At 36.6% G+C, this 12,102-nt stretch overlaps 2 protein-coding genes across 2 annotated transcripts in view; one reads left to right on the forward strand and one right to left on the reverse strand.

Moving 5' to 3' along the window:
• LOC113077191 (DENN domain-containing protein 2A-like) overlaps positions 1-3,729 on the reverse strand; it is a 35,263-nt gene extending 31,534 nt beyond the window's left edge. Inside the window, exon 1 of the mRNA XM_026249647.1 lies at positions 3,424-3,729. The gene's annotated coding sequence lies outside the window, so the exon portion shown is untranslated. The remainder of the gene's footprint in view (positions 1-3,423) is intronic.
• A 2,423-nt stretch (positions 3,730-6,152) lies between these two features.
• On the forward strand, positions 6,153-11,639 carry LOC113077192 (uncharacterized aarF domain-containing protein kinase 2-like). Its single transcript, XM_026249648.1, has 8 exons — positions 6,153-7,477; positions 7,954-8,100; positions 8,214-8,342; positions 8,433-8,528; positions 9,370-9,615; positions 9,857-9,985; positions 10,549-10,602; positions 11,022-11,639. Exons 1-8 carry the CDS (start codon positions 6,641-6,643, stop codon positions 11,151-11,153), a joined length of 1,770 nt encoding a protein of 589 aa, XP_026105433.1. The 5' UTR covers positions 6,153-6,640; the 3' UTR covers positions 11,154-11,639.
• The last annotated feature ends 463 nt before the right edge of the window (positions 11,640-12,102 follow it).

Raw genomic sequence — 12,102 nt, forward strand, 5'->3', positions numbered from 1 at the left:
ACGGGATCCTGAGCAGCCAGAATTCCCTCAGAAGCACCGCAGGGAGCATTCTACAGCTGTTGCCCTGGAGACAGTGAGCTCAGGTCATTACAGCAGTGAGGAGACCTTCCTGTAAAGAGACGGTCACACTGCACTTTTCATTCCATTGACTTCCATTCATACGCATGCGAATGCATCAGACCGGAAACGCAAGCTCATGCGAAAAATGTAGCTTTTTGCTGCGTTCCAAAGTTCAAGTTTGGTGAACTCTGACCTGTGAATTCACATCACGTGAAGACGTGTGACCAGTAGAAGATCAATACGTCACTGCATGACCTCTCTGTACAGATATTAAAAAATGAAGGAAGTGCTAATTTTAGCCGTAGCATCCTATTTTGCGTTACATATTTGAAAGATTATAAATATATATATAAAAAAGAAGCTGCTATGGTTCGCAGTGTCAATGGAAACAGGAACAGATGGTAAATTTGAATGAGGACATGTTTTATAATTTTTTATTGCTTAGTTTATATATTTATATAGAGAGAGACAGACAGAGAGAGTACAATATAAGACGCTTTCAACGCAGTCGCAAAAGACAGTACAAGCAAATTAATCCATGTTGTGATACCCATTATATCTTGACCCTATTCGCAGCGGCGTCTGGAAAAATTTACATATTTAAAGTCTAGTGTGATTGCCCCATAAGCACAACTAGGTAATAACTGATATCATGTAATCTGGATTATGTAATCAGATTCCAAAAATTAAGAATTTGCCATTAGATTACATAAAAAAATACTCATATTCAGACTTTTTTACGGATTACATATCATTTATTGATTATACTACTAATACTAATACTGTAGTATACTACATAATTATACTACTACTGATAAAATCTTTATTATATATATATATATATATTTTTTTTTGTAAGAATATTTACCAGAATTTATTTAGCAAAAAATATGTAAATACACAATACAGTATTTCTAGACAAAAAAATGAAAAAGAATGAAAAACATTTATTATTGCTTTTGATTATTAATATTTAGTAAATATATATATATATATATATATATATATATATATATATATATATATATATATATATATATATATATATATATATATATATATATATATATTTGGTGGAGAGCTGAATTTAAGAGAAAAAAAAAACTTTTCATAGGGCCTTAAGAATTTATTTTTTTGTTAAACTTTTATAAACCGCTGTTTAATATTTTAAGTTTCATGATTTCAATTAATTAGACATGCTTTTTGGTTATTAAAATTGAATTTAACTATTTAAATGGGGAAAAAGGTAATCCAGAAAAAAATAATGGAAAAAAATGAATTTGGAAAAAAATTTAAGATTTCATAGGGCCCTACAACATCCTAAAAACAACTCCAGAAGTGTTTTCTAAAGGTAAGCGCCACCAAAAACCAAGTTCTGCATTCAGTTCCAAAGGTTTCCAATAAACAACGCAGAGGAAAAATGTCCTCCTGTCGGCTCACTCAGTTGCAGTCTTTCTTTCTGAACTCATCCTTTATTAGAGTCATTTAGAGCGAGCCATTAGTCACAGACCAGAGCCAAACAACCCACCCCATCAAACACTCCTTACCCAGAATCCTTTGCTACACACACTCTCTGCTCTGGCAACCACTCAGAACTGAAAAAAAACCTCAGCATTCACAAATTGGGCTTCATTCATAAAATAACCATTTTTAATGTAAACTGCATCTGAAAATGTACATAAAAATAGTTTGAATTATATTCATGAATTACACAGAAATTACTATTTATTTGTGTGAATGAGGCCTACTTTGTGATTGTTTATTTTGATAAAGTTCCACAGGAAGTAGTTCATCTAATCATGTTTAAACTGAACCGAAATCAGCTCAAAAACCCTGTTTATAAAGTACGATGATTCTGTTCGGGCCTCAATATCTCTGCAGTCTGTCACATTAACTCCAACAGAAGTTTGCTTCTGATGCGTCGTATTGGAAAGACTATGGGATTATGGGTATTCCTTATCCCTTTTAGGAAAAAACAACAACATTTTAGTCCTAAACAGCAGTTACAAATAAAAACATGAGGGTGAGTCACATGAACCAGCAGAGACGGGAATATCCCACTCACAATGTGTTCTCTGATATGAAATACCAAATATAGATATAAAATCGCTTTGTAAAATGAATCCAGAGGTCCAGCACTCCATAGTTTGTGAATTATGAAGTCATGCCTTGAGAGGACACCGAAACTCTCAGTCTGACTGTTATTAAAGATGCCAAACGCATTTGGATATTTCATATAGAGCTTGGCTGAATTGCTTTAGTTTATCTCTCTACTTTCAGCCGTCCAGAGAAGCAGAGCTGAAATGACTTGCAGCACTTATTCAATCACGCTCTCTCTCTATCTATCAGCTCTCTCGCTTCTTTAGACAAGAATGCACCAATGAACACACATTTCTCACTACTAGTTTAACTCTAACTACAATTACTACAAAACTACTGTGCACTGCTTCAAACTTCATCTATTAGATCAGTGCAAACAATACACATATTATACACATTTATTTAGCTTTTTAAATGACAATAGAATAAACTGTTTATATATAGTTAATTCTAATGGATAAAGACTAAGACAAAATGAGTTTTAGCTGTTGTATATAATTTTTGTGTATTTTTAATACATTTATTAATATTTTTATTTTTAGAATAATAAAAAAAACATTACTTACATTACTTACTTATTTTTGAATCATTTTTACTTTTAAAGGAGGTTTTGTCAAATATAATTTTGGTTTTGTCAGACAATAACTACAGATTGTGCCTAAAAGTTTTTATTTATTTATTTACATTTTATAATATTCAAAAACAATGTGTATTTCATTGTATTTGTTTTATTTATCTTTTTTATTAAAAAAAAAAAAAAGACATTATATTGGTAATTTTTACCATTGAAGGAGGTTTTGTCGAACATAATTTTGGGTTTTGTCAGAAAATAACTACAGACCACCCCTAAAAAGTTCTTTTGAATTTATTTTGTACTTTTTTTTTAATGCATTATTTATTTTTTACATATGTCTGTTTCATTTATCTTTTTATTTTTAGGATTAAATTTTTTTTTTATTTTTTTTTTGAGCATTGAAGGAGGTTTTGTCAAACATAATTTGGGGTTTCGTCACACAATAACTACAGACTACCCCTAAAAAGTTCATGTTGTTGTTGTTTTCATCTTATAATATTTTTACAAACTATTTTTGTATTTTAATTGTATTTGTTCTGTTTTTTTATTAAAAAAAAGCATTATTTACTCTTTTTAATTTTTACCACTGAGGGAGGTTTTGTCAAATGTAATTTTGGTTTAGTCAGAAGCAATTTTCCCCCCAAAGTATAGTTAAGTAAACCCACACACACACACACACACACACATACCTTGCTCTGTTGCTTGCGCCCTGTAGGAGTGCAGTGGTCTCTCATTTTGTGAAATCTGACCTCAGGAAAGACGGCATCCACTCTCATGATCTGAGCAGCTATTCCCTTCTTCTCCTCCCTCTTCCCTCTCTTTTCCTTCTCCAGCACTCTCTCTGGCTGATTAAATCCTCTCTTTCCCAGCCGATCCCTGTGTATCCTGCAGACGGCCTGCAAGCAGAAGAGAAGCAGCAGTCGCTCAGATAGACTCAAACTTTATCTCTCTCCAGTGTTTCTGCCTTCCTCCGCTCTCATTCTCTTTTCCCACCCCTCCCTCCTGAAGCCAGGACCCCCCTCCCTCTCCTCTTTCCCATCCGAGTGTTTCTCCTCCTCCAAACCCCCCACTGCTGAACTGATCTGCAGCTGGGCGAGCGATTGGACGCCTGGTAGCTGTGGAGACGGAGTGTCCTGCTTTAAAAGCTGACTGGAGCCAAACAGAGCGCAGGACAAATTCCATCCATCCGCACGAACGCTGGAATCAAGAAGCATGTGGATCCTTCAGACGCTTTTAAAAATCACAGAAGAAGATCTCTTTGAGATTAAATAGAAATCAAGTGGAAAAGTATATGCTTGCTTTTCCGAAGCATGTCTCCTCCAGAGTTATAAATCAAGTCTTAAATAATCAAGACTGAAATGAAAAGTCAAAGATTTGAATATGAACTCAAACATTTCTCATCCAGTTCACTAAATGGTTCAGTTTTTAAGAGAAATGTCCACGGTTTGATACTTGTGACTCAATCAACAATCGGTCATTTGATGAGGGTTCATTTCCAATTAATTTCTGATCATATAAATGCAGCTGAAGCTTTAGACAACAAACCAGAAATATGATCAACCGGACTCCCTTCAGATTCATCTCAAGGATGTTTTGTGAGAGCTTATTAAAATCAGGCATGCACACGCATGATTGGAAGTGACTTGTTTACAGCAGGGTTTAGGGTTGAGCCCCCCGGAGCGGTGTTTTCCTGCCTGCAGGGGGTCTGAGGGTCTCTGTGTCTAAAGATCCCATGTGAAGGACAGTCCTGGCTCGACTTCAAGAGGGGTGGAGGAGACCGACTCCAGGGATCGAGTTACGCACAGAGAGTTTGCGCTCTTAATGGAATCAGTGTCTTTTGTTGCTGTTGTGAAGCTTTTGTGCTCGATTAACTCTGTAAAAGTCATTTTGAAAACCCAAGCATAGGTTAACTACGACGGATTTCAAAGTTTTGCATCACATGAATGAGAAATGCACAAGAAACACATGCATTTATGATCAAATATGAAATTTCTAAATAAATAATCACCACACACACACGGCATTTTAATATGCAGAAGAGAATGAAGTCTTTATGTGTGTTTTTTCATGTATGAAAGAGAAATGAAGATGAGTCCATTGGCACATAATGAAGCACACAGACACACAGCGACACCTGCAGGACTGTGAGCAGAAACACACAAATAATAATCGAGTCTTTGTTCAAATATCTTATATATATAACATTAAAAAGAAGTTAAGACCCGGATCTTGATGTTATATATATATATGATCTTAACTTCATTTTAATGTTATATGCTTCAGATGATTGTAGTTTTTTAAATGAAACTCAGTTTAATGATTTATGTAGATATCTGCTTTCCAAAGTTTGTCATTTTTACATAAGAAGACTCTCTGGGATTCCTTACATGCATTATTATTTTTTTACTTTAAACATCTGTTTTCTACTATTTCTTTATCTGAAACATTGTTAACAGAGAATTCTATAAAAATCTTAATATATCGGTTAATGGTGAGAGAGAGGTGGAGTATTTATGAGGATTATTAATTTAAACCAGAAAGGATCTTGCCTTAAAAACAGAGAGAGAAATTAAGTGGACTCTTTATTTTTTAGCTTTCTGCTGGTTCTAGAGGGAAAATGTGACTATGAGCCACTGCACACCAATGTATATATATACATTATACATTATACAATATATATACATTAATACATCATACATTAATATATATATATATATTATATATATATATATATATATATATATATATATATATATATATATATATATATATATATATATATATATATATATATATATATATCTTTCCATTGATGTATGGTTTGTTAGGAGGACAATATTTGGTTGAGGTACAACTTATATGAAAATTTGGAATCTGAGGGTGCAAAAAATTCAAAATATTGAGAAAATCACCTTGAAAGTTTTGAAAATAAAGTTCTTAGCAATGCAATGTATATTACTAATATTTTTTCATATATATTTATGGTAAGAAATTGACAAAATATCTTAATGGAACATGATCTTTACTTAACATCCTAATGATTTTTGGCATAAAAGAAAAATTTATAATTTTGACCCATACAATGTATTTTTGGCTATTGCTACAAAATATACCCCAGAGACTTAAGACTGGTTTTGAGCTCCAGGGTCATCATTTATTTTACGCATTCTGTTTTGGTTCTTTCTTTCATTACTTTCTTAATTTAATAGTCATTTCTAATCAAACTGATATTGCATACAGAGTAAATACTCAATTACAGATTACATTTCTTATATGTATCATCTCTGGGCTGATGATTTATTGCTTTTTGAATGCAAAATCAACGCATCAATTATTCAATAAGGGTCTAGCTTTATTGACGTCCCTCTGAGCTGCGGAACTAATGTTGAGATTCACCCGGAAGGATTAATCAGCCGGACCCGAGGAGGGGAACAACACTCATAACAAACATTTGAATGAATTAAACAAGGTTCGCGGAGAAATGTGGAGATATATTGAAAATAAGGGCTAAACAGCACGACTGTGGACATCTGGCAGCGACAAAGTGTTAGAGAAAAAGAATAGCATGCATATGATAACGCGTTGCAGCAGTTGCATCTGTGTTTTAAATGTTTCCGTGGCTGATATTACATTTAACATCATAGACATAACGATTTAACATCGCTGTGGATGTATGCATGACGCATGCACAACTTGCAAGTAGATCTTGCAGCAAACCGCTACATAATTTCCCATTAGTAAGTGAATCTTTATTAATCAGTCTACTCTTTAACGTTACTGTATGCACGAGCTTCATGTTTCCATGCATCTGATTTCAAAACCGATAGCAAAACACAGATTATAAATCCGCTACAATAGTCCTAAAACAACTGTTAAATGTCTAAATAATTAATTGGAGTATCAACAATGTCTGCTTTGTGTGCAAAACACCTGCTCCAGAACTTCAGGTGCATGGTGCACAGGGTTTCAATTCGGATCCCGTCACGTGCACTGTTTATCTTTAAACGTAACCATGTTATATCCCAAGCTCCTAAAGTGGGTCTTCTCTGCTGGAGTGTATGCGGCATCACTTCCGCCTCTGGGCAGGAAGCCATCCATCATCAGCAGAGGCCCACGGAGAGGAAGTCAGTCGCCCGAGTGCAGATCCACAGGTTTGTATTCGCCCTGCGTTTGGGGATCCGCGCCTTGGTGCTTTCCGTCAAATTCAGCCCTCTTCTGATTCTGTATCCCCTGACTTATCTATCACAACGTTGGGCGTCCCATTGGTTGGATGCCCTCCTCTGGGTCACGGAAACCTCTGGTCCTACTTTTATCAAGCTCGGCCAGTGGGCCAGCACTAGACGGGACATCTTCTCCCGGGACTTCTGCGATCGCTTCTCAAGGCTTCATGTGCGTGTGAAGCCGCATCCCTGGTCCCACACCAAGCTCTGTCTGAGGAGGGCGTTTGGAGACGGATGGAGGCAGATGTTTGTGTTTGACGGGAAGGAGCCTGTGGGCTCGGGATGTGTTGCACAGGTGTACCGCGCCAAAGCCAAGGTGAAGAGCGTTGAAGACCCGGGCTTCCAGAAGCTGGTGGAGGAACTGGAGAAGAACGATCTCCTGGAGGCCTGGGAGATCCCTGGTCTGGGAGGAGCTCTGAGCGACTTCTGGGAGACGGATGAGGAAGAGACGAGGGATGTCCGAGAGAGACCTGGTCCAGACCCACAGCTGGAGGAAGAGCGTCTGATTCCTGTAGCAATCAAGGTTAAGATCCTATTTACTCTCTACTTGCTTTTGAATCCATCCCTTTCTAACCAGAATTTTTTTAAATGATCCAATCATGTTTATTTCTTATCATTTTCTGTAATAAAATAAAAACATTGAGCATGCATTTCATTTTGTATTCATTTAGCAGCAAAGTACTCAATTACATCATATATTTTCATGTGAAATAAAGTTAGCATATTTTATCTTAGTGTAAACTAAATACTATATAGCTAATACTGTATAACTAAGTCCAGATCAAACCAAATTAAACTAGTCAAATGATGCAAGATGCAATTTTAGGGCTTGAACTCAGTTAGGTTTGGAGTTAGGTTTGTTCAGCTGGGTAACTGGTTTGGGATGTAAAAAATAAATGCTATAATGTTTCAAAAACCATCTTTCTCTGATAGTTTCTCTGTTGTTATTAGGTGTTTAATTATCATCAGAATTCTCTGGAATCTTTTTCCTTGAACCAGGTTCTTCATCCAGGAATCAGGCAGCAGGTGCAGATCGATCTGATCCTGATGAAAACGGGAAGTTTAATCCTCAACTGTTTGCCCGGCATCAAGTGGCTCAGCTTGCCCGAGATCGTAGATGAGTTTGAGAAGCTCATGACCAGACAGGTACTGTCACTTTTAGGAATAACCTTCCTTCATGCAGGGTCATTATAGTCAACTAAAACCATGAAAAAGCTCTTTGATGAATATCACTGTGTTTTAATATGTCTTTGATGCAGATCGATCTTCGGTTTGAAGCGCAGAACATCGAAAAGTTCCAGAAGAACTTCAAAGATCTGCAGTATGTGAAGTTTCCGACGCCTCTCAGACCGTTTGTCACAAGGACTGTGTTGGTGGAAACATATGAGGTCAAAACGACTGTTCTTGATCATTTTAATATCGTGTATCTGTCTTCGTTCCACTGAGAAGAACTAACGCTTTGATTTACACTCTTGTAGAAAAGTGAACCCATCTCGAAGTACCTGAGCCCCGACGTGCCAGAAGGAATCAAGCAGAGAATCGCACGGATGGGTGTCGACCTTCTTCTGAAAATGGTTCGTTAGTACAGGAATCATTCACCTAGGATGAAATTTGGATGAAAATGTACTCAAATTCATGCCACCCAAGATGTAGAGGAATTTGTTTCTTCCTCAGATTTGGAGAACTGTAGCATTACATCACTTGCTCACCAATGGAAGTGAATGGGTGCCATCAGAATGAGAGTCTAAACAGCTGATAAAAACATCCCACCCCACTCAAGTCCATCATTTAAGAAACTTTGAAGTGAAAAACTGTTTGTAAGAACAAAATCCATCAAGATGTTTTTAACTTTAGTTGATTCTGGCCAAAATATTTTGATAACACTTCCTCCAGTGAAAACATCAATCCCTTGTTATCTTCTCTCATCAAAATCCACTCGCATATCTGTTAATTAAATTTGTACATTGTGCTTTAATCTGTGCATTCTTCTCTCCTGGTTCAGATGAGATGACTTTTTAACTGGAGGAACTGATATTATGGATTGTTTACACACATATTTTAGCCCTAACATTGGTTAGAAGTTAAAAACATGTTAATGAAGGATCTGTTTCTTACAAACGCACAGCTTTTTGCTTCACAAGACATTAACTGATGGACTGGAGTGGTGTGAATTATTGTGATGTTTTTATCAGCTGTTTGGACTCTCATTCTGACGGCACCCATTCACTTCCATTGGTGAGCAAGTGATGTAATGCTACATTTCTCCAAATCTGATGAAGAAACAAACTCCTCTACATCTTGGATGACCTGAGGGTGAGAACATTTCCAGCAGATGTAAAATTTTGTGTAGACTACTCCTTTTAAACAATCAATAGTAAGATTAATTGTGTGTGTTTCATGCGTTTTCTCTGGCAGGTGTTTGTGGATAATTTCGTCCACGGTGACCTCCATCCCGGGAACATCCTGGTGCAGGGTGGGCGAGGAGAGGGCCCCCAGGACAGGGCGACTCTGACGGACATGTGTGACACTGTGGTGGTCAGCATGAGGCCGAGTCCTCCGCCTCTTCAGCTGGTGCTGCTGGACGCAGGGATCGTGGCGCAGCTCAGCGAGGCGGACCAGCGCAACTTCAGAGCCGTGTTTACCGCTGTCGTTCTCAGACAGGTAAAAACATACTCGATGGGGATTCTATTCACATTACTGAATGCTAATTTGAAGTGAATAGAAATGTTCGAGACTCAAAAATCCACATCATTAGTATTATTTACATTCAGGCCATCCGAGATCTAGATGAGTTTGTTTCTTCATCAAATTTGCAAAAATGTAGCATTGCATCACTTGCTCACCAATGGATGTGAATGGGTGCCGTCAGAATGAGAGTCCAAACATGTGCTCTTGTTGCCAGGGTGAGCGAGTTGCAGAGCTAATCCTTCATCACGCCCGCGCCAATGAGTGTCAGGATGTGACGCGTTTCAAGAAGGAAATGGCTGAGCTAGTGGATCATGCACTCAGTGACACACTGTCTCTGGGAAAGGTACGAGTTTAACTAGTTAAAAACCTATATACCACCAGTCAAGTTTGAACTAACTGAGATTTTAGTTTTTGAAAGATGTCTCTTCTGCTCAACCAATGATGCATTGATGCATTTAAGAATACAATAAAACTAGTAATATTGCTAAATGTTATTAGAATTAAAAAATAAATATTTTATATTGTAAAATGGGATTCATTTCTGTGATGCGCAAGCTGTATTTTCAGCATCATTACTCCAGTCTTCAGAAATCATTCTGAAATGCTGTTCAAGAAACATTTCTTAATGTTAAAAACAGTTGCTTTGTATTTTTGTGGAAACGATGATATGCTACCATTGAAACATTTGAGATATGTACGTTTGGAGAAGATAAATAAGGAAATTAATACTTTTATTAATCAAGAATGAGTTAAATTGATCAAAAGTGACTGTTAAGACATGTAGAATGTTAATAAAGATTTCTATTTCAAGGAAATGCTGTTCATTGAATCTTATGGTTTCCATAAACAAATATCAAACTGCATGAACTGTTCATGTTGGTTTACACGACATGTGGTGTTTTATAGATTCAGGTGTCTGAGCTGTTGTCTCGAGTCTTCGGTTTACTGATTCATCACAAGGTGAGAGCAGCTGGTCTTAGCACAAGTTTAGCACATCAGAAAATGTCTGTGAAATAATGCTAATTGGCTTAATGCCTTAACATCTACATCTCAATAACTCAAAGAGCAGCTTTTAAATGTATAAACGGGAAGTAGTACTAAAAAACTAAGCATTTCTGTTTTAATGTGAATATTTGACTTGTTTTTTCTGCGTTTTAAAGTTATACTTGAATTTAGGAGTAACACAACTGAAATAAAATAATGCATAAACATGAACTGTGCATGCACAATAAATACTAACATATGAAGCAGACATTTCTGCATTAAACATCTGGCATGCACAAATAGTTAATGTGACATATTGTGATGTAGTGATTTTACGCTGTATTGTGATGCTGTTGTGTGTTTCAGTCAGAGATGTTTTGCTCCTCGTGTTTCAGGTGAAGTTGGAGAGTAATTTTGCATCTATGGTGTTTGCCATCATGGTCCTGGAGGGTTTGGGTAGATCCCTGGATCCCAACCTGGACATCCTGGAGATCGCCAAACCCCTCCTACTGAGAAACCTGCTCTGATACGCTCTTCAGTGACTTCACTGTCAGCATTTACCTCACTGGTCCAGCCTGCTGCTTTAATAAAGAGTGCTGATCAGGGAACGTACCATCACTCTGGGATCAATTTACATGTGCATGGTTATATAGGGAAAGTTAAAGGTGTTTCTGGGTTAATAACATATCCTGTGATATTGGGATTGGATTATACACATGGGACCAGATACAGTCTTTTTGTGTCTTATTATGTACGATACATCAACTAAAGCCACTGTTCACTTTGAGCGTGTTTATCCATTTTACCAAGTGCATAAACCCAAGGCTGCTTTTAAAATCTCTGAAAAGATACATATATTGTCATTAGAGTTAGTGGTTACAATCCATTAACATTTATAAGGGAACCAAGCAAGACTTTAACCAGACTTTGTTTGTCTATGTTTAAATTGGTACTGTCAAACGATTAACCATGATTAATCGCATCCAAAATAAAAGTTTTTGTTTGCATAATAATGTGTGTGTTCTGTGTCTATTTATTATGTATATATAAATACACACAAATACACTGTATATTTAAAAAATATTTACATATCTGTATTTATATTATAAATATATTTAATATATAAACATACATTTTTTCTTAAATATATACATTCATGTTTGTTTTTATATATATATATATATATATATATATACAGGGGCGGTTCTACCGGGGTGGCAAATGCCACCCTAAAAGAAAGCCTTGCCACCCATGCGGCCACCCCAATTGGCAGCAACGAATTAAAGGGTTATGGCCAATTTGAAAATTTACGAGAGCGAATCTTGTGATCCCGCTCCGAACTCCTGAACTGATTCAAATGATTTGCGATCCCCAAACTGACTCAAATGATTCGCGAACCCGCTTTGAACTCCCGAACTGACTCAAATGATTCGCGAACCCGCTACGAACTCCTGAACTGATTCAAATGATTCGCGA

Source organism: Carassius auratus, unplaced genomic scaffold (genome assembly GCF_003368295.1).
Source record: "Carassius auratus strain Wakin unplaced genomic scaffold, ASM336829v1 scaf_tig00021934, whole genome shotgun sequence".
Classification (NCBI taxonomy): domain Eukaryota; kingdom Metazoa; phylum Chordata; class Actinopteri; order Cypriniformes; family Cyprinidae; genus Carassius; species Carassius auratus.